General features: G+C 32.4%; 1 protein-coding gene across 2 annotated transcripts in view; it reads left to right on the forward strand.

The window, feature by feature from the left end:
- The window catches only part of LOC140445622 (alpha-tocopherol transfer protein-like), a 40,343-nt gene continuing 15,976 nt past the window's right edge, over positions 1 to 24,367 (forward strand). Inside the window, exon 1 of one of the 2 annotated variants that reach the window (XM_072537822.1) lies at positions 1 to 73. In XM_072537822.1, coding sequence (XP_072393923.1) covers positions 16 to 73 — 58 coding nt within the window. In that variant the 5' untranslated portion in view covers positions 1 to 15. Of the gene's footprint in view, positions 74 to 6,901; positions 7,102 to 24,367 lie in introns of those variants that run through there. The other variant, XM_072537821.1, reaches the window with a different exon arrangement.

Raw genomic sequence — 24,367 nt, forward strand, 5'->3', positions numbered from 1 at the left:
GAACGTGTGTTGATTATGTGGAAAGATTTTACGTTGTGTTATATTTTTCATTATTTCTCCGAGATATTCGCAGGTAAGCTATTCAATCTATATATTATTTTAAATAATAAGGTTTGAGGTTATTGTTTCTTACTAATACAGTTCAGGTAATAGATTGGTTAAAAATTATGACATTAATAAAATGTATGCTATAGTCGCATAAACCGGACCCCCCGTAGTTGCATAAATCGGACCCCTTATTTTTTAGATTTAAAACTCCGCTTTTCTAAGTGTACACATTTCTATGATTTGCAATTTTGTTCCAGTTTCAAAATGAATTAGATGGGGAAGGTCGAACAAAAAAAGTGTCCGCCTAAAATAATTAAGGCCATTGATGCAGTTCGAAATAAGAAGATGTGGTGAAAGAAGCCGAGTAAAAATTTTAATGTGCCGAAGACAACACTGACGAGATTAATCAAAAATAAGTATGGTACGCCTATCGAAGCAGCACAAACAGATAGAGGTAGACCTACAATATTGGGTGAAAATCTGGAAGACGAGCTGGTCCAATATTGTGGTGCAATGGAAGCATCGTTTTTGGACTCTCTAGAAGTAATTTAAGAAAACTGGCCGCGCAGATGGCCCAGAGACATGGCATTCATTATCCATTCAAAGAAGAAATAGCTGGCCAAAAGTGGTAGAAAAAAAGCCCACTGAAAAAGATTCAAGAAAATACGCAGAAATGTTATCAACTTCTGGATGATTTGTACGTTAAAAATGAATTTATTCCTGATAGAATCTATAACGTAGACGAGAGCGGAATCAGTTTGGTGCAATCTAAAATACCCAAAGTTATAGGCCTTAAAGGTAAAAAAAGGTTACTGCCCTAACTTCAGGAGAACGTGGAGCCCTTATACCGATTGTTGCTTGTATGAGTGTCACTGGCTCATTCGTCCCTCCTTTAGTAATTTTCCGAGAAAAAATATGAGTAAATAATTGAAAAACGAAGCTCCATCAGAAATAATTTTTGCAGTGCATCCTTCAGGTTGGATTTAAATCAACTCCTTCACTCAGTGGTTCGACTTCGCTTTATCGACTTTGTCCATAATACAAAGAAGAAACCTGTGCTGTTACTTTTAGGTGGCCATTATAGCCACACTCAAAATATTGAAGTGATCGATTTGGCAAAAACACACCATGTTATCATTGTGTCCATATTCACTTCTTACCAGTCACACAAACTTCAACCTTCGGACGAAAGTTTCACGGGTAGTCTCAAAACTTATTAGAGTGAGGAGATAAGGCAGTGGTTAAGAAACAATGAACGACCACTTATAGCTTACGATGTAATGGAGCTCTTTAGCAAAGCATACATTAAATGTTAAACAGCTGAAATTGCAATCAGTCGGTTTAAAGCCACAGGCATATATCCAAAAAATAAGGAGCTGTTTTGTGAGGGCGAATATATTGAAGAAGCAAACAAAATGCGAGATTGATCTTTTTACGAATCCATGTCAAAGCAAAAACAGCGTTCAGGAAACAATGTGTTATGACGATGGATGAATTACAAGTTAATGCAAAAGAAACTAAAGTAGCTATGAAAACTGAACAGCAAGAACGTGCTCAAGTTTTTTAAAAGTAACCGCGACAGAAAAGGTTTTTTTGGCAGCAGAATTTTCTAGAAAAGGGAAAGAGATAGCAAAAATATGTCTAAATTTTGAGAAAAATATAAAAGAATCAGACTCCGAAGATGAAATCAGTTCTACTTTAAAACATCTGAACTGGACATTATTCCGGGAATGTCACCATTTAAAGAGGATAACGCTTTGTGCATGTTTTGTGACAGAAAATATTCGGAAGATTGTAAAGGAGAACTTTGGATCTTGTGCATTATGTGTTGGTTGTGGGCCCATGTGAATTGTGCTGGGGCTGATAAAGATGCCTACATCTGCGATTTTTGTAGATAATTTAATAATTAATTGTCCTTAATATTTTTGTATATTTTATGTATTATATTGAAAATGGTTTCAATATACTTATATTCAGAAAGTAGACCATATTTTCTCTAATTTAATAATTTTTTCCAATTATTGGTACAACTTTATTAATTACTCCCAACTCACTGTATTTGGAAAATACATATTTCATATATTATTAATTTTTAATTATTATTAATGAAAGTTAAATATAAGTGATTCAAAACATTATAAATTAAATGGTATGTAGATATATATATATATATATATATATATATATATATATATATATATATATATATATATATATATATATAACGAGTTTATTACAGCTGCCGCCGTTTCTCGCAACCTAGCTTCCAACGCTTGCGATCGTTCCAGTCATCTACTTGTAGACCCCTATCTTCCATTGCACCTTTTACTTCTTGTCTCCACGATCTTCTTGGTCTTCGCTTTTTCCTGCGGTTGGTGGGGATCCACTGTAACATTATCTTTGGCCATCGTTGCCATAATGCTTTCTATGATACTTTTGTATATCCTAATTTTTGTGTTTCGGGTAATGTGGTTATTCCAAAGTATACTATTCAGTTGACGTATTGCTGAATTTCCTTGACTAATTTTAGAAGCTATTTCTTTTGTATTCCGACCATTGTTTGTAATGTTTACACCGAGATATTTATAGCTATCAGTATTTTGAATTTGTTTGCTTCTTAGTTCTAAGTGCTTTCCTTCACCTCCCACTACTACGTACTCTGTTTTTGATGGATTAATTGATAAGCCCCACTTAGTATATTCTTCATCTATTTTTCGTAACATGTAGTGGATATCATTTTGATCTTCTGCAAGTATTACTTGGTCATCAGCAAAATGCAAGCTGTACAGTGTATGGTCTCCAATTTTAACACCCATAGGTTCACATTTTTTTTCCAAATATCCAAAACCCCCTCAAAATAAATCTTAAAGAGTGTAGGTGCAATGCAGCAGCCTTAGCGAAGTCCTTTGGTTACTTTTATCTTTTTTGTCACTTTTTGTCCAATCTTTATTACACTCGTCATATCATCGTACAACTCTCTTACAGCATTAATGTAAATCGGTGGAATATTCTTGTCTTCTAGCACCTGCCATAGCTTGGCTAATGGGACACTGTCATACGCTTTTTGAAGATCAATAAATACCATGTGTGTCCCCATATTATGTTCCAGACGCTTTTCTGTTGTTTGTTTTAGGCAGAACACATTGTCTATACAAGAACGACCAGTACGAAAAGCCACTCTGATCTTCAGCGTCTTCCCAGCAATCTTCAATTCGGCTTTTAATTATCTTCCCGTAGACTCTACAGATTGAGTTAGTTAAACTAAGCCCTCGGTAGTTCTCACAATATTTTCTGTCGCCTTTATTTTTGTATAGATTGCTGATATATGCAGTTTTCCATTCTGGGGGTAGCTCTTCTTCTCTCAAGAATAAATTAAAAGTATAAGCCAATAGCTGAAATAGTTTGTCAGGGCCATATTTAATCAGTTCAATGGGTACTCCCCCCGGTCCTGGAGACTTTCCATTTTTCATAGCGTTGGCGTGTTTTTTAATTTCTTCTGGTGTTATTTCAGTTTCTTCGCGGTAGGAAATATCATATTTTTGGTAGCCAATATCTTGGAATTCTGTTTGATCTCCTGTCAGCATTTGTTCATAATATTCGACCCATAATTCTGGGGCTACTAGAGTTAACCAACTGCATTCTTTTCTATCTGTTCTACTACCCCTAATTGTTTTCCAGGTTTCTTTACTTCTTGCTGTACCCATAAAATTTTCTACGTTATTGTTGCGTTCTGCACATACGATGACCTCAATATAACAATTGGGGTCATCCTGAAGGGAGAGGGAATGATATTCTGTTCAATTTAGAACTCGATGGTTTCCCCCTTTCGGATTGGTTATGTATATTCAAATAAAGAAAAGAAATGAAACCCAGTGGACTGTATAACACTCTGTTTTAAAAAGAGGTGAAATTAAACATAAATATACATAACCCAATATACAATTATAAATAAAGAAGAATATATTACTTAAAAGAAGAAGAATATATGTAGTACAAACTTAAATATTAGTTAACATGAAACAACACCAAAAAGATAACCATTTACAAACCAAAACAAAGATGTTGATGAATAGGTTTTAAGAACACATTAACAATAAAGAAATTTAAAATTTCGATTGATATGGTTGAGTATGATTAGAAATAAAGCATAAATTGATATTAAACGTTAACGAGTGAAAAATATGCGTACATATAATAATCTACTTAATCCGTGGTAAAATGCATAAACCTTGGTAATAAAGTTACACAAAATGCAATCAAACATAACATATATGAATTATATTAAACTCAATTCAAAGTATATATTCAAATACAAATACAAATATTAATAAATTCAATTCAAAGTATAATCGGTAATGACAAAATACAAAAAAATAAGAATTCAGTAAATATTACATAAAACAAAACAAATGCAAAATGTCCAATTGACAACGTTTAATCGCGATCGCGGCACAAATGCGATAAAGTTCCAAACAAATATCAAATAAATATACCAAATGCACGTACTTGATATATGCAGCAATGTAATTTTGGCAACAAATATTATAAGGTGTACTTTACCCCATGAAAGATAGCATCACAGCTATCGCAAATCGTCTTCAACGACGCACAGAAAAAACACAAAATTGATAATGCAACCTTACTGCATTTTTACGAGTCTCTCGGCAGCAAGACCGATACCAAGTACCTCAGGTACCTTTAACCCAAACGCTCATACACATGTGTGTGGTTTGAGAGATAAAACTCGACTCCGATTTTGTAGATGCATCGCTTATCTCAAACACACATCTGTGTCATTTTGCAGATTGCCCGTCTCGTAACATGTAGTTTTTAACCCAGATGCACCCTTGTACATGGAATCTTGATATACGGGGAGAATAAAAACTACCACAAAGTCTGTTAATATTATATAAATGTTTATATATCGTTGCGAAACTGCAACAGTTATCGCAGGCTTTATTCCACATCTCATTTTTGGCTTTATTTACCTCTTTTTTTACTTCTTTGTTTAAGCTGTTGTACTGTTGTCGATAGTAAGGGTCCTTTGTTGCTAGCCATTTGTTATACATATTCTTCTTCTTCCCCACAAGATCTTCTATTTCTTAACTCCACCATTCATTTCTATTTTTTATGCTATCCACTTCTCCAATAGCTTTTATTGCAGCTTCGTCAAGAGCTTTCATATTTTCGTTGTACGTATTAATTGGTGAGGAGTAACAAAGATCGTGCAATTTCAGATTCAATCTCATTCTATACAGAAACTGGGTAGACTCATTTTCAAAACCTTGTAGATTATATCCCTTTGTTGAAATGTCTTGCAGTATAATTGAACTTTCGTTTTCATTTTGTCGTTGACTTCCTTTAAATATAAATAGTAGTGACGCTTTAAGCAAATGGTGATCAGATCCACATTCTGCTCCTCGATGGACTCTAACGTTATTAACCTTTATTGTGGAGTTTTCTTTGCATATACAGTAATCGATGGTATGTACTTTTACTTTTTATTTTTTTTATGTTTTTCATACACATGAATTGAAAAACAAAATTGGGGTCCGGTCTTAAGCATTTTCCTCTACTATACATATACACGTGTAAAGTATGGAAACATAAAATATCTGTGACATCCCGTATAATATAGTATCAAAATGATGGTTGTGTATGAGATGGACCAGCGATTTAAACTTTAATATTTTCGACGTTGCCAAATGTACAGTTTTTGATATAAAAGGATAATATGCACATTTTTAAATGGGACTAGCCGTATATTTTACAATCTTTTGTTACAGTTTTTTATTGCCGATGCAACACAATCTGTTACTGGGCAATATTTATCATTATTATGCCGTTATTAAGAAAAACATTTATTTTGTAATTAATATTGCTATATAAACAGAAAGCACCTAAAGAAAACAAATAAAAGTGGTGTTCAATATCACCAACTTGTCTTTGGAGATAAAAATCTATTTTGAATTAACATTCATACTAGACATTTCCAATCGTTTCCTGAGAAATTAATGCTCTTCTATTATTCTGCCCTTCAGTTCTTGGATAGTCTGTGGGCTATTTACATACAGTTAACTTTTTAAATATCCCTAAAAAAAATAATTGAGAGGTGTCAAATCCGAGGATCTCACTGGCCATTTCATAGCTTGTCTTCTTCCAATCTAACGATTTGGAAAAGGATCATCGATAAACTCACGAACGCCTCAAAGAGAATTAAGAGGTGCTCCAACTGACTGAAACTAAAACCTAAACATCAGAAAAAATCTGGATAATTTTGGCTAAATATTATTAATTTTAGCTAAAATGAGTCCCAGGACCTTTTACAATAAAACATTTTAAAGGTAATAACTACGTTGAGATCCAAAAAGAATTTCTCTTACAGATTTTGTAACAATTGTATTTTTTAAGGTAATGTGGCCCAGTAAAGGAATTACTTAGCCGACAATAAATATTCATTATAATACAATTAATATTCCTTACCTAAGAATTTTTAGAGTAAATACAAATAAAGTTACATTTGCTACGATATCGCCTCTCAGCGGTTTAAATTTATTTAGTAACGTTAGAGTCACGAATATTTCATAATAGTGAGCAATTTTAAATTTAGACAAATCAAAATAACAAACTTAATGACAAACAAAAGAGAATTATGGCATGCAGGTGGGTTATATTATATTATTAAATCAAATATGCGAAAGAAACAAGCTAATTAAAACCAATCAATACCATAAAACAGTCTAAGATTTTAATAAAATATTAAATGTTGTGCTTAATAATAAAGACTATCATAAATATGTTAATAAAACAATAATATTTAAAAACCTGATTTTACTATATAAAGCGTTGTTAATAAAAATAAGGTATATTATTTGTACTACCTTCAGCTATATTAGAATTCGTTTGTAAAAATGAGTGTTTCTGAAACTATATTAACAACGGATCCAAATAAAATATGGGCACATTTTGGAAAAACTAAAGAAAACGTTATTAGAGATATAAATTATATCAAAAATTGGATAAAAAGTAATAATTATTTTCCTGAAATTCCAGGTGAGTATTTTTTTTATCTAGTATTATTGTACTATTACAAATTTTCTACAGATACGTCCTAGAGTGGGTATTTGGGAGAGTAATATTTCCCAAATACGTCCTAGTCTAGTCTCTTTCTTTATACCGTAACTCAGCTTTAGGTCTATAGCTATTGGGTCTATGGTGTACGGTGTAAGGAAGATAATACGGCCAGTGCTATGCTTAAAATAGGCTGAATCAGCCCAAGTTAGTCTCCCGAGCCCCCAGACACTACTACACTGATGACTAACCAATGTATTACTTATTTTACTTACTCTACTTACTTAGTAATGCATTGATTAGTGATGAGTGTAGTAGTGTCTGGGAGCTCGGGAGACTGAGACCTCGAAAGCCTAGAAGACATTAAAGAGGATGTCGAAAACTTAGCGCAATGATAATCGACGCGGTGCAATCTGTAAGACTGTTGAATTTAATATTAATTCTTATAATAGTATTAATCTTAGTTCTAGGTTTAATTGTACTAACGGCGGAAATCTTTCGGAACATATACCTATACAGGGTGAGTTTTCAGTGTGACATCGGTCGATAATTTGATTATAGTATAGAATATACAAAAAACTTGTTTAGAAAAAATGTAGGCAATGATATTCTCCATACTTGTAAATATGTGTAATTCTACAGTATGATTAACTACGTGGTATAGAAAACATACAATTTTTTAAATGGGAAACCCTATATATTTTTTCAAATTTGTATTTTTCCCACAATTCTTGTTCTTACAGTATTAGGTTTTGCTTTACTATACAGAGTATTTAACAAGCTATGACCATTTTTATTTCGAAATCCCTATGAAATCAGCACCATAAACAATTATTTATTTTATATAATAAAGTAAACAATATATTGTAGTTTTTTAAATTAAGTTTAATTGAAATCATTGACAAAAATTTGTATATAGGGTGAACTACAAAATAAAACTACGATTTTCTTCATCATCGTATAACGGGGGTTCTACGGCGATTGCCGCTTCCCGCATTTCAGCCTCCATCTTTTCCTATCTCTCCAATCTCCCTCTTCTAAGCCTCTAGATTGCATTGTTCTTGTAATTTCTCTTCTCCAGGAATTTGGTGGTCTTCCCCTTTTCCTTCTTTCTGGCGGAACATACATTAAGGCTTTCTTTGGCCACCGCTCCTCCTCCATTCTCATCACGTGACCATACCATTGTAATTGCCTTCCTTGTATTCTGTCTGAAAGAGTATCTCTAATTCCTGTACGGTTTCGTATTTCCTCATTCCTGATTCTTTCCATTCTCGATACTCGACATGACCTTCTAAGATAATCCATTTCCACAACGTCTACTTTATCTCGTTCATTCTTTGTCATCGTCCAACATTCGGCACCATATGTGGTAATTGGTTCTACAATTGCTCTGTATACGCGAAGTTTGGTATGCATCTTTATTTTATTAGACCACAGTAATGAATTCAGTATTCGGATGCATTTTTTCCCTAGGGTTATTCGGTTTTGTACATCTATCTTAACTCTGCCATCTGCTGATATGATGCTTCCTAGATATTTATACTGGTTGCAGCCTTTTATGACTCCGTTTTCAAGCCTCAGATCTGTGGTATTTCCTCCAATTTTTAAATATTCTTTTGCTTATGTTTACAGTAAGCCCCCATTTGGCATATTCCTCAAATAATTTTCGATTCATATAATTTATATCTTCCTCATCGGTTGCAACCACCACCTGATCATCTGCAAACAACAATGTATACAGAGTTTCTTGTCCCACTTCGATGCCCATAAATCTACATTTATTTCTTCAACTCCTCAATGCTTCTTGGACGTATATTTTAAAGAGTGTCGGTGACAAACAGCATCCTTGCTTTAGACCTTTAGTGACTTTAAATTCATTTGAAGTTCTGGTTCCAATTTTTACACAACTACGATTTTCTTAATTTATTTAAATAGATTTTTCTATATTTTATTTTTTAGAAATATTGGATCTATGATACTCTTTCATTTTTATATAGCATTCTTTATACCAAAACTCATTGCTTTTCGAGATATTTTGAGATTTCTTTAAATTTCGGAAATAAATTCACTTTTTGCAAATAGAAAAAGGTATTGAGTATTGAGTGATAATACAACAAACTTATTTCTATTTAATAAGTAACTAACAAAAAATATAAACCATAACAATATGCAATAAATGTGATATTATGAAAATATTTTATTTTCTTAATGAAATACAAGAATTTAAAATTCCTACAAGATAATAAATGTTTTGTATAATAATATAAAAAGATTTTTTTTTCAATAAATAACTCACATAAAACAGAAGGCAAAACAATATACAATTGATGAAACAATTTTCAGATTGTTATATAAACAGTATTCTAAGCCAGGAATTTTTAATAAAACATTCCTAACTGCCGATTGTGACGCGCAGTTATCAATAAGTAAAAGGCCATCTGTGTCAGTTATAAAGGTGAAATAGTAGGCTTTGAAAAAATGACCGTCTTCGCATTATTAAACCGTAAACGGTAGGCTTTGAAAATGACAGTTTTCATATTATTACCTTTTTAATCGGTCTGTGTGGCTTGTCTTTAGTGTTAAAAATGAATTTTTATGTTGAAGAGTTAAGAGATATGATCTGGGTATTAGTAGATAGTTCGAGAAATTGCTTACTTGTATCCAGAATATAACACGAGCGTTATCCTGAACGGAGGAAGCCAAACGCAAAAGCTTTTGAAAAATTATTGGATCGTTTTGTTCGCACTGGGTCAGTTGTATTGTCAAGAAATCAGAGAACGAACACTGTTCTAAGTGAAGAGAAGGAATATGATGTACTGATAGCTACTACTAAAGATCCGCGCATCAGCACTTGTGAAATTTCACGTCAACTTGACAGTAATCAAACTTCGAAAAATCCTTCGTAAACATAAACTACATCCTTACCGCATACACTTACATCGAGCATTGACAATCGATGATTATCAACGCAGATTAGATTTTTGTCAATGGTCTCAGCAGGAAGTGGAAAGATATCGATATTTTCAAATTATGTGCTTTTTGGAGATGAGGCTACATTTAGTCAAACAATTTAGTCAAACTAAATTTAAAAACTACAATATGTTGTTTACTTTATTATGTAAAATAAATAATTGTTTATGCATTACTTCTTTATATACATAGTATTGATTTCATAGGGATTTTGAAATAAAAATGGTCTTATCTTGTTAAACTCTGTATAGTAATGCAAAGTCTAATATTATATGAACAAAAATTATGAGAAGAATATAAATATGAAAAATATATAGGGTGTCCCATTTAAAAATTGCATGTTTGCTATACCACGTAGTTATTAATCACCCTGTAGAATTTCACATATTTTTTAAGTATGGAGAATATCATTGCCTACATTTTTTAAATTCAAGTTTTTTGCATATCTTGTTCCACAATGGAATTATTGACCGATGTCACACTAAAAACTCACCCTGTATATATATATATATATATATATATATATATATATATATATATATATATATACAGTGTGACCCATTTAGATTGGAAGCACCTCTATAAAATTTGTTGTTAACCGATTTTAACCAAATTTTTTTAATGTCATGTAATAAAATGTCTATTGCGGGACAAAATATGAAATATTTAGTTAAATTTTCAGGGCATTTTACGATACTTTTTCTTCGTCGAAAATGGATAATTTGTATTAACGATTTTTTTATTAAAAAAATTTCTACGCCACTGGATTTAGAGTGGCTTCAAGTAGCTATGACAAAAATTTCATTAAGATATATTTATTAATAACAAACTTATGCAAAGTTAAAATTTTAAAACTCACTAAGAAAAAAACACTCTGTATTAACAGAAACATGGAAACATAGTTTTAGTTCAAATCCTAGTTACATCTACCAATCCACCATCTAATTGGATACATTTGTCGTAACGTTTATGAATATTTCTAATTACATTTCTTAGTTGTTGGGGAGTAATTTCTGTACATGCCTGTCGAATTCTTGCATGAAGTTACGTCTCTTGGACGGGTTTGGTAAACTTTTTGTTTGATAACTCCGCAGAGATAGAAGTCTAAAATTGTGAGATCTGGGTGACCAACCTATCAACGGACTACCCCGGCCTATCCAACGGTTCGGAAAATTTTCATTTAGTCATTGCTTCACGGTTCTGGCGTAATGAACAGAACACCCATCTAACTGGATATACAAATTTAATCGTTCATTAATTGGGAGCTCATGAATAGCATTCCACAAGTCGATGTTTAAAAATTCTAAAAAGTTCTGTGAGTTTAAGTTTTCTTCAAAAAAGAAAGGACCAATAACTAGCTCGTTCAGTATACCACACCAGACATTGGTTTTTTAAAAATACTGGCTTTTACAGTTTATTACCAAATGGGGATTATCTGCGGTCCAATAGCGACAATTCTGTCGTGATACTACTCCATTTGAAGTGAAAGTGGCTTTGTCGGTAAACAACACGTTTTTTAGAAAATTTGTATTGTTTAAATATTCCCCTCGGGCCCATACACAATATTCCAAACGTTTTGCTTCGTCGCCTTCTTGTAATGTGTGTAAGAATTTTGGTTTGAAAGGTTTAATATTATTTACGTTAAGACATCGCCGAATACTCTCTCGAGGCACATTCAAATATAAACTGGCATTCCTTAAAGTGGCATTAGGGTTATTTCTGAAATGATCTAAAATCATTTGATCATTTTCTCTTCTTTGTAACGGGTTACTTTTTAAAATTAGTTTTGATACTCCACTATCTTCTTCTTCTTCCTATGCCGTCCCCATTAACGGAGGTTAGCGACCACATTTTTAAAAGTTTTTCTGTCTTTTGCAACGTGGAATAATTCGTCTACAGTCATGTTTGTCCAGTCTCGAATATTTCGCAGCCATGACTTCCTCTTTCTACCTATTCCCTTTTTGCCATCGACTCTACCCTGCATGATGACCTGCAGAAGACTATATTTATTATTTCTTAGTATGTGTCCAAGGTATGCAGTCTTGCGTACTTTTATCGTTCTCAACAAGTTTTTGCACTATACTGCACTATATTCATTAAATATTCTATTTATTTTGTTTACCGTACCGCAGCTAATATTAGGACAATCCACATGTCTGTCATTAAATATTCTACAAATTTCCCTGGCACTTCTATCGTTATTTCCCAAAAGACGTATAATTTCAATTTTTTCTCTCAAACTTAATCTTGCAGCCATGACACAAAATATTATTAAAAGAATTTGAATTAAATATTGTTGCAGATAATATGCATAAATTTATGCACTGAAATTTGTATGACACAAATTATGTCAAACAGTAATATCGTTGTCATGGCAGCTGAGATTTAAGTTGTAGCATGAAAAGTTAATAATAATGTAAGTGCGTTACTTGCATTAAATTTTAATGCTATTTTAAACATTTTTTTGTGTAGTAGTGGTTTATTATTAAAATTATTTGAAAAATAATTAGTTTTATGGTTATCTGTTGATACAGGGTGTTCTTTTTTGACTTAATAAATATATTTTAATGAAATTTTTGTCATAGCTATTTGAAGCCACTCTAAATCCAATGGCGTAGTGTTAAAAACATCCAGTGTTAAAATTTTTTTAAGAAAAAAATCGCTAATAGAAATTCTTCATTTTCGCCGAAGATTACAAATTTAACTAAATATTTCATATTTTGTCCCGCAATAGACCTTTTATTACATGACGTTAAAAAGAAATTTGGTTAAAATCGGTTAACAACTTCAAATTTTATTGAGGTGTTTCCAATCAAATGGGTCACACTATATAAATATATATATATATATATATATATATATATATATATATATATATATATATATATATATATCTACGGCATTAAGTGAACTCCGCCCATGTTAAAATTCAGGTTCAATTGAGCTCCGTGGTCAAGTGGATACCGATATACGGAGCTCACTTGACAATTCCGTAATATTGGTTCAGTCGATTCATCAACATGTAGAGTTTAATAATTTATAAAAATTTTTTGGAGCCCGTAAATACCCCTGTATCATAAATGTATATCGCTTAGTTCACGTGTATATATTATAGGGGTCGTTCAGATCTTCTTCATTGTATATTTGAACCATACGTTTATCGATTTAAGTAAGCTCTGAGAGTTTGGCAACTGTGCGATTATACCGTATGTTTTCAACATATACCCTGAACGGTTTATATGGGCTCCTTATTTTTATCTACTGTTTGTAGACAGTGGAATGTCATACGCATTACACTGTGTAACAGAGGATATTATATTACCTGGTATAACTAAGTACTAATATGTAACTGGTTCTTTAAAAAACAGGTATGTAGATACAAAAGGATTTGGGCTTATTATTGAATGGAATGTTCGCTTGCATCGAAAATTTTATTTTTTCTGTATTTTTAAAGATGTTGTTTTTTTATTTAATATAATTTTATTAGTTCAATTAGTTCAAGAAATTTCGTAATATATTTTGTTTACGTGAGTATGTCTTTGTACATTTTATGTAAGCATCTGAATAATAAAAACTACTTTTATTTTATCCAATCTTCTGCGATATATTGTATAAAGCTTTTTTAATATTTTAGTTCTGGTCTTATTTGTGTACTACATATGATATCTTGATAGAAGGTTATCTCAAAATAAATATGGTTAAGTGCTACAATAGATATTTTTGTGTTAAAATTAATAGAAAGAATGGTTAATTTGTCTAACAAGGTATATTCGGCAGCAGAAGCATATAGTACAAGCGTCTATGTTTTAAGGGCGGAAGGACGTGCGCTTCATTTTTAGCTGACAAGCTTGCGAAGAATATTATTTCTGGTCCTTAATTTACCTTTTAGTTTTAAACAATAATCTGTGACTGACCCGGTGTAATACAAACTATTTTCAAGGAATTTATAGGAAGTCTACAGTTCAATGATTTTATGACAAGATTGGATGTTCAGTTTTGTGAAAACGTCTATGTCGAGGAAATTGAAGGAGCACCCACGAGTTTTTCAGGGGTTTTGAAAAAATATAATAGAAGTCCTAGTATCTACCGGTATGGATCGTTTGTTTGTGTAAATGTTATACAGTGTAGGTGCCTTTATGCTACCCCAAGCGAGACCGTTCTTCATCTGCTATTCTTAACATTGAGTGATACAAAAAATATTCTCTTGTGTAGGCATACGCAAATAATATAAGTGAGTTTGTTATCTAAGGGGATATCGTATAGTTTTTCGAGAAATATTTTGTAATTTAAGGTGTCGTAAGCGGCATTTGGATTGAAAAATACCACCCCTGATACCCGATATTTTTCGTACCCATCTTTGATGTGTTGGGTAAGATTTAGCATTTGTAATGTACCTGATCTTCCCTATCTATAGCCACTTTTGTCTTTTAATTTGAGCTTTTCTTCAAATATCGGTGAAATCATATTAACGATCTTGTGCAAAAGTATTTTAAATAGCTGACAAAATAAAGATATTGGCCGATAGTTTTTGTGGTCGTTGGAGTTTTTGCCAGGTTTAAGCAAGGTAACAACTTTGGCTTGTCTCTAGATTTTGGGTGTTTCCATAATTTGAATACAGTTGTTCATCATCCGGATAAGCCATTGTGGTGTTTTTGGTCCAGATTTCGTAATAAGCTTTGTGCTCAGATCCTCAATGTCGGTAGTTGTATTATTTTTCATTAAATATGTAGATGGTGGATCCAAGCTCAACATCGTTGAAAGTTTCTCTGAAAGCTGACTGGTTTTGTCCTTTCTTACTTTGAGTTATTCTTTGCTTTTTTTCCGACAGAGATAGCATGTCTATATCTATAATGTGGTTTTCAGCGATAAGCTTTATTCCAAATACCCTACGTTAGGCCCTATATGTGTTTCCTGCACTAGAAATAAGTCAGATTCGTGTTTAGCGCATATGTCTGATCAGTTTAAGTAAAGTAAAATTTCTTGATCTCTAGATATACCCTTAACAGTTATAAACATTATGTTATTAGAATAGTTGGTCCTAAAAAGGACCAATTTGACAAAATCATATTAAAGGGGTGACTGAAGAATTAGCCGATTAATTATTTAATCATTACCCTGGGTATACCCGATTGTGGTGGTTTTCTTAGTACTTAAATTTTCGTAAAGGCTCGTTCTTTGAACCCCATAAGTAATGCCTAATATTTTACTTTTTATTGAAAATTTAAATTTTACATGCCGTGTATTACTTTTTGACGATATTTCGAATCAGATTTGTATAGTAATAATTTAAGGTATTAAAGAGCCTGTTTGTGGAAAATAAATAAGTTTGTGATATCGTTCTCAACTCATATATAGATAATAAAAAAATAAAAACAGTTAAAATAGGTGTAAAAAATTTCAACTTCATACATCGGCGCCATTGTTCAGGTGATGGGTTTATCACAGATATCAAAGGTTACATTTTAATTCAAGGTTCTATTTGCGTATTTTCAATATTAAAAGAGTAGGAAAAGACACGTTTATGCTTTTTTTTTTAAATCTATTCTATTTTCTTTCTAGAGTTCCGTCTTTTTTGAACGACCTGTGGTCTTTTTTCAATTGGACACTTGTCCAAGGCTATGACAAATACTTTGTCCTCTGCTATTCTAAATTAATATGACTGATTCATTATTTTCTCTAAACATTCTGTCCTCTGCTATTCTACATTAATATGACTGATTCATTTTCTCTTTCTTGCAGCTATTTTAATGTTTATCCTGTGTATCTTTTTCTACTTCTTCTTCTTCTTCTTCTTCTTTTTATATAGCCATGACTCTGTCTGTTTTTCAATGTGCCTCCAGTAAGTTGCCGTTCCATGGTTTTCGTGGTCTTCCTACTGATCGTCTTCCTATTGGGTAACCGTCTCTTGCCGTGTCTACTACTCTATTTGTTGTCATTTGGCTTATATGATCGTTCCATTCTACTCCTCTATTTCTTAACCAGTTCTTGATGTTCTTCACCTTGCATCTACATCGTATATCTGTACTTCTAGCTCTGTCCCATAGTGTCTTACCATCAATTTTTCTAAGTGTTTATATCTCTGTTGTTTCTAACATCCTTTTTGTCCTGTTTATGTCAGGTCCTGTTTCTGCTGCGTTTGTCATTATTGTAAATTTTGTAAATTCTGCCTTTGGTTTCTTTCCCGATATTTTTATTTCTTCATATTGTTTCATTTAGGCAGCCTGCGGCTCTGTTTGCTCTATTCAGTGGATCTTCCACTTAAGTTTCGAGCTTTCCGTAGCTAGATAATGTGATACCTAGATATTTAAACTTCATCACTTGTTCTATTATCTGACCTTCCAGCTCCAATTAACATATTAGTAAACTTGCTGTTGTAACCATGCATTTTGTCTCTTTTGAGGAAATTAACATGTTAAATTTTCTGGCGGTTATATGAAATTGGTGTAGCATACGTTGTAAATCATCTTTACTTTGAAAGAATAGTACTGCGTCGTCTGCATAGCAGATTATTTTAATTTGTTTTTCTCCTATTTGGTATCCTCTTTTATTTCTTACTTTTTATTATTTCATCCATAATCCGGTTGAACAATAGAGGACTCAGGAAATCTCCCTGTCTTATCCCATTACCAGCTTCAATAGGGTCGGTTAGTTCTTCTTCTACTTTTACTTTTATTGTGTTGTTTTGGTATATTTTATATTTTCGATTGTTTTGATTATTCAATGAAATTGACATTAATTTGATAGTTTCCATTTTATTAGTACTGATGGTATATAACTAGCATCTGTTGGTACTATATATCAATTTGAACATGTGGATGTAAGAGCACTCTCTTGTTAGTAATTTCAGTGTAAATTATGACGAAACCAGAAATAACCCATAATATTATCCCACACCTCAAAGGTCTGCCTCGCTGTATCTGGGAGACGCAATAATTCGCTTTTGATAGATATAAACAAAAACCCACTAAGACGAACACAACATAAATCAAAAAAATCCGTCAACCTGTCAATAGGGACATACAATATTAGATCGATGTCTACGGATGAATAAGTACATGAACTAAAAGAAGAATTAACAACCATAAAATGAGATATCATAGGCCTATCAGAAACTCGACGAAAAGAAGAAACCCGAATACAGCCTATGTCATACTTAAAATAAGAAGAACATTAATTAAAATTATCTAGGTATATGCCCCCACGACAGCTTATGATGACGGAAGATATCGAACTATTTTATGAAGATATATTAAAGACTATGGAAGAACATAAAAATCGTCTTATACTAGTAATTGGAGATTTCAATGCCAAACTGGGTAGAAAACTAAACAATGAAGAAACTAAAATAGGAGATTTCGGCTATGGTCAGAGAAATGATAGAGGTGCTACTTTGATGAACTACCTAGAAGAAAAGCATCTATACGCAATGAACTCCTTTTACAAAAAGAAGCCCCAACGAAAGTGGACATGGGTCAGCCCTAATGGATCCACAAAAAATGAGATCGACTACATACTGTCCACGGAACGATATATCATTAAAGATGTAACAGTTCTTAACAGATTCACAACAGGTAGCGATCACTGGATGGTCAGAGCAAAAATTAGTGTTGACGATAACTATGAAATGAAAAGAAAAATAATTAAAAACTAGGATCTAGTAGATAGAAACAAACTAGGGCAATATAAAGAGATATACAAAGACCTATTAAAAGAACAACTTACTTAAAAATTAGACAGTGATGACAAAGATATAGATGAAATAGACAACATACTTACAGCAACGATGATTACATCAGGAAAAGAAATAGCAAAAAAGGATCTAAAAAAGAACAATTATATATCAACAGAAACAAAGAAGCTTATGGATAAAAGAAGGAAGCTATAGAATATGTAGAAATCAATAAAACAATAAGCAGAATAATAAGAAAAAATAAGAAAAAAGAACAAGAAATAAAAATAGAAAAAGTAATACAAAACAACAAAAATATGAAATGCTTAAGACCGAAATTAGGTAAGTGTGAAATAAACAAAAAAAAAGATGAAAACGGACTAGAAACAAACGTTAAAGATGACATTATAAATATTAATCACCATTTCTACTCAGAACTATATAAAACAAAAAAGGAACCACCAGAAACAATTAAAAACCAACTTAAGGCTAAAGTAAAAAATGTCAACTCAGAGCTACAGCCAGAAATAAGCAAATCAGAAATAAAGAAGGCATTGAAAGAAATGAAAAACAACAAATCGCCAGTAAAAGATGGAATAACTGCAGATATGCTGAAATATGGTGGAAAAGTGGTAATTAACAATCTACATTCCGTTTTTAACAAGATATTAAAAGAAAAAAGAATCCCAAACAACTGGAAGGAATCCGTAACCATTATCCTACACAAGAAAGGGGATAAAGCAGATATAAAAAACTACCGTCCTATAACACTCCTCAATGTAATGTATAAACTCCTAACAAAAATTTTAACCAATAGATTGACGACAAAATTCGATGGATACCAGTCAAAAGAACAAGCTGGTTTAGGAAGGGATTCAGCACAAGTGACCATTTACTAAGTATGAAAATACTTATAGAACGAGCAAATGAATAATGAAAAATGAATAAGAAAATGAATTGACCACAGATATACGGAACTAATAGCCAATATATATAAGGAAGCCAAAACAACAATTAAAGTATATGAATAAACAAAATCAATACAAATAAATAGAGGCGTGAGACAGGGTGACACAATATCACCGAAACTTTTCAATCAGGCTCTGGAAGATATTTTTAAAAGATCAGAATGGGAAGAAAAAGGTATAAAAATTTATGGACAACGCTTGAACCATCTAATATACGCTGATGACATCGCATTGATAACAGATAAATGAGAATAATTATTTGAAATGATGAAAGAACTGGACGTAGAAGCTGGAAAGATAGGCCTTAATATGAATTACAGCAAGACCAAAATTATAACAAATACAGATGAAAACATCACAATGAGGATCGGACAAGATGAAGTAGAACAAGTTCAGGATTATATATATCTGGGTCAAACTATAAAACGTAACAAAGAAAACCAAACAGCAGAGATAAAAAGACGAGTTAGACTGGCATGGGCGGCATTTGGCAAACTAAGCTACATTCTTAAAAACAAAAGATATCCACAGCATCTTAAGACCAAAGTATACAATCAATGCGTACTCCCTGTTCTAACTTATGGTTCCCAAACGTGGACATTTACAAAAGTAAACATGGACATAACCATAAAAACCCAAATAAATCGTTGATCAATTATTCACTATTAGGCAGTTAATGAGAAATGTTGGGAATACAAAAAAAAACATTAAACTAGTTATTTATAGATTTTAAACAAACACTGATATAATCATAAGAATAAAACTATGAAATACCATGGCAGAACTAGGCTTACCTAATAAACTAATTTAACAAGGAGTAATCTACAAGTAAAGTATCTTACTGTCGACTTATTTTCAAATGTACTGGAAAGAGCTCTAAAAAATGTGAACGAATTATTAACAGCTGTTTTGAAAACTAAATATTATGAGACGAATTGGGGATATTATATTACACAAACTAAACCGCTTGCCTACAAAAAATATTAGGAAAATATGATACGACGGAAAAGACTAATGACTTTACAGTTAATTGCCACATAAGTATCAATGTAACTATAGCTCACCAAATGGGTTCAATTACATTGCAATTTTTAAATTTTTCGTGATAAAATGAAGTGATTCATTGTTGTTTTGAAAAGGTAAGTTGTTTTTTATTTTTGTATTACTATCATCTGATATTGTAATATCAACAACATTTTTCATAATATATTCTGAAATGCGCTTTCTATTACTGATAACGAACAGAAGTTTTTTTAACTTCTCGTTAATATAATTATCTAGGAATTTAGATTTTTATCTTGTTCTTACTATAGTGCTAAAGCACAAATGTAGTTATAGTCTACCGTATTTTTTCATAGTGGTCATAGTTTTTGATTGTAGTATAGCTTATGTGTTTATAATAACTAGCACATAGAAAATAATAAAATTTTGTACCCTGTGCTTTATGTTTATTATCCTTTATTGTATTGGAACATCTAGAAGTATAGTAACACATTTTAATTGTTGAACAAAAGAGAAAATAAAAACACTTTTTGTGGTGTGCCACTTAACCATACACAAAATCGTACACAAATAGTCAAATGGTAGTAAAAGTTTCCGATATAGGCCGCCAGACGGCAAAGGCATCGCCGCGCTCGATGTCTATACTATGAAATGTTTTTCAGATAGTCTTCTGATCAGATTTTTTCAAAACATTAAATTACATCTTTTTGTCTTTCTTTATTTAGGCTAACCGCTACTGTTTTTTTTCTTCAGCGTTTCTTCTTAAATTACATTAATGTTATATTTACAATTCTTTCTGGAACGAGCTATAATTTTTCTCAAATAACCATTTTGTGTGGTTTAGTCACCTTACGGTTTAGCGTGCTTTGGCTCTTTAAAGTCCCTTTTAATATTAATATCGTTTGAGAAATTTTTCCCAGATGACTAAATAAATTTCTTTAACATACAAGAGAGAGGACGTAGAGTAGGGCATAACGTAACTTAGATGTTGAATGAAAACTGCAAATTGCTGCTTAGATTGACAAATACCACTCCTCATACCTAATATCTTTTGTACCCATCTTTGCTGTGTTGGGCAAGATTTAGTATTGGTGACGTACATGATCTTTCCTGTCTATAGCAACTTTTGTCTTTTAATTTGAGTTTTTCTTCTGTTTTACCTCTTGAGAAGTATTTTCTAAAGCTGACAAAATAAATATATTGACCGATAGCTTTTGTGGTCGTTGGAGTTTTTGCCAGGTTTAAGCAAGGCAACAACTTTGTCTTTGCTTTGTTTATCTGAAGACTTTGGATATCAGTAACTGTTGTATTTTTGGTCCAAATTTTATAATAAGCTTTGTGCTCAGATCTTCAGTCAGTGCCGTACTATTCTTCATTATATACGTAGATAGTGGATCCAAGCTCAACATCGTTAAAAGGTTCCTTCAGCTGACTGGTTTTGTCCTCTCTCATTTTAAGTTTTTCTTTGCTTCTTTGCCGGCAGAGATAGCACTTTTACATTTATTATGTGATTTTCAGCGATCAGCTTAATACCAAATACACTATTTTTTGCCTTCTATGTATTTTCTGCACTAGAAATGCGTCACATTTGTGCTAAGCGCATATGTCTGATAAGGTTAAGTAAAGTAAAGTGTGTTTATCTTTAGATATGCCCTTAATATTTATAGACATTATTAGAATAATTGATCCTAAAAAGGACCGATTTGACACAAATCATATTGACCGGGTGATTCTGATTAGCCGATTAATTAATTATTCATTACCCAGGGTACAACTGATTACGGTGGTCTTATTTGTACTCAAATTTTCGTAAAGGCTTTTCTTTTGAACCCCATAAGAAATGGCTAATTAACTTTTCATTAAAAATAATTTTACACACTGTTACTTTTCGACGATATTTCGAATCAGATTTGTATAGTAATAAGTATAGTTAATATGAAGTCTCTTTGTGAAAAGTAAATGAGTTTGTAATATCGGTCACAACTCATATATGAATGATAAGGACATAAACGGTTAAAATAAGTGCACAGAATTTTAACTAAATATATCGGCGCCATTGTTTAGGAGATGGATTTATCCCAGAGATTAAAGGTTAAATGTATATTCCAGGTTCTATCTACGTATTTTCATTACTAAAAAAGTATATTTAAAATAAAGGCCTTAAGATATATTTAGATTCTATGGAAATTAGAATCTATGGAAATTAGCAAATTAAAAAATACAGACATAATTATTCTGAATGACAAAATTGAGACAAACAGTTACCTCAAGTATTGTTTATATTGTAAAGGTTATCGTCATAGTATAGTCAGAACGCAACAAGGTTCTATTGGCTTTTCTGCTTTTTGTCTCCTCATTCCTATTGAAAACTTAGCCACGTAAATAACGTTTTAAAAATATGTATCAATATTTCTTTAGTGTCTTTCCTAAGATAACTTTTTTTAAGCCTACTTCGTTTGACTACATGTAATGGATTTGATAGTTCCCAACAGATAAGTATTGATTGTAGGTTGGATAGCAGTTGGTTGTACAGGCATGTGTTGATAAATATGATGGGTCGGTAGGTAGTTCCATTATTCCTAAATCTGACCATATGTTACCTCCCCTGTTGATTCGTGGACGTCCTAAGGGCATTTTTTCTCTCGGGGCATTCTCCCAGTTTAACTTGGAAATGCAGTTATTAGAAAGCCTTTGGATGTAGCCAGCGTAACTTTGGCGTTGAGATTTAGTCTCTTGTATGACGTTGCTATCTTTATATATCTGTTAGACCTTGGCATTAGTTCCGGTTCGGTATTGGTTAGTATTCGGACCTTTGTAAGTTGGAAAATAATTCTGATGGCTTTTCTAGTAATCCTGATCTAATTAATACCTAAGTTTTACTTACATTGTTTTGTCAGCGTTCTCGTCACATTTAAGTCAATAGGGATTTTAGGATTTTAGGGATTTGTATTAGACTTCTGGATTTAAAAGTGTTATGTGGGTTATATTTACATCAGTTAGCTACCTGAATATTCCATTTTATTTCTTATGTGACAGCGTTATCTACGATACCTAAAACGCTGCAATCTTTCAAAATTATATGGGTTTATTGTTACGTTATGCCCTACCCTACGTCCTCTCTCTTGTATGTTAAAGAAATTTATTTAGTTTTCTCATTACTTACTATCAGACCGTTTTTTGCTGCTAATAGCATTATTTTGTAGCAATTTAATATTTAATCTATGAATTAAATCCGGATAGCAAATAGATATTATTCACTTTCTCGGAGAAATAATATTCTAACATACAAAATCCTATTAAATTGCCAAAACCTTTCTTGCATATTATATTTACTTACGAGGGAGAGCAGCAATATCAGTACCATAATAAGGCGTATAGTCCTGGACTGGCTAATCGTTGGCTAATTGAAAGCATGAGTGTAGCAGTTATATTGTTTTCGGGACTGCTACCTGGTATCGGGGAGCAGAGATATCAGTACCAAGTTAGTGCATATAGGAATTGTTGCTTGAACTTTATTATTATTAAACAGCACTATATTTCCTAGTAAAATCCTCATGACTTTACAGTAAGACAAATTTTCGAACGTTGGTTATGGAAACATCATGTACATACCACCGGATTCCCTAGATCGACATTCAGCAAAATTCTTTTAATAATGATGCGGGAGTAAAAATATAAATATCTGGGAGCTTACATCAACAAAGAATTAGATTCAGACTAAGAAATCAGGGTACGAATAGAAATGGCAAGGGCAGCGTTCTTAAAATTCAAGCAATTGTTCTGTGACAAAAATCTTAATACTGCGCTGAGACTGAGGTTTGTTGAATGTTACGTCTGGTCTCAACTATTGTACGGAGTAGAAATATGGACGGTAAAAGCGCAAATAGTTAGGAAGCTTCAAGCCTTTGAATTTTAGATATACCGGAGAATGTTGAGAATTCCATGGACTGCCAGGGTCACCAATGAGGAAGTGCTGAGAAGGATGGGTCGAGACAAAAAATTGTTGAGAACAATAAAAGTACGCAGGACTGCATACCTGGAACACATACTAAGGAATATAAAGTCTTCTGCAGACCATCATGCAGGGTAGAGTCGATGGCAAAAAGGAAATAGGTAGAAAGAGGAAGTCATGGCTGCGAAATATTCGTGACTGGACAAAGATGACTGTAGACGAATTATTCCACGTTGCAAAAGACAGAGATACTTTTAGAAATGTGGTCGCCAACCTCCGTTAATGGGGACGGCATAGGAAGAAAAATAATGATACGCTAAACAAAAAAAAAACAGAGATGAAGATAGGCGCCAAGAAACTCTGAGTTATAAAACAGTTGAATAAAATACAGATTCTCGATTCAAATATTCAAAAATTTAATGAAGAGCTTACCAAAATAGAAATAACGTCTATTTAAAATGCAATTCATTAATGGCTCAAGGTACAAAGCAGTCCTAGCATCTGCTAATGATATTAATCTTATAAGAAACTCTCTCCGCAAACGACATCTTCAACAAAGTGAAGAGAGCACGAAAAATGTTTTACTTAAAATCAACAAAATAAAAACCAAATACAAGCGAATCAACAGAAGAAAGCAATTCAATACAGAGCATAATTCACTTAAGACCTATTTTAATACATGAATGC

The sequence above is a fragment of the Diabrotica undecimpunctata genome, chromosome 7 (genome assembly GCF_040954645.1).
Source record: "Diabrotica undecimpunctata isolate CICGRU chromosome 7, icDiaUnde3, whole genome shotgun sequence".
Classification (NCBI taxonomy): Eukaryota; Metazoa; Arthropoda; class Insecta; order Coleoptera; family Chrysomelidae; genus Diabrotica; species Diabrotica undecimpunctata.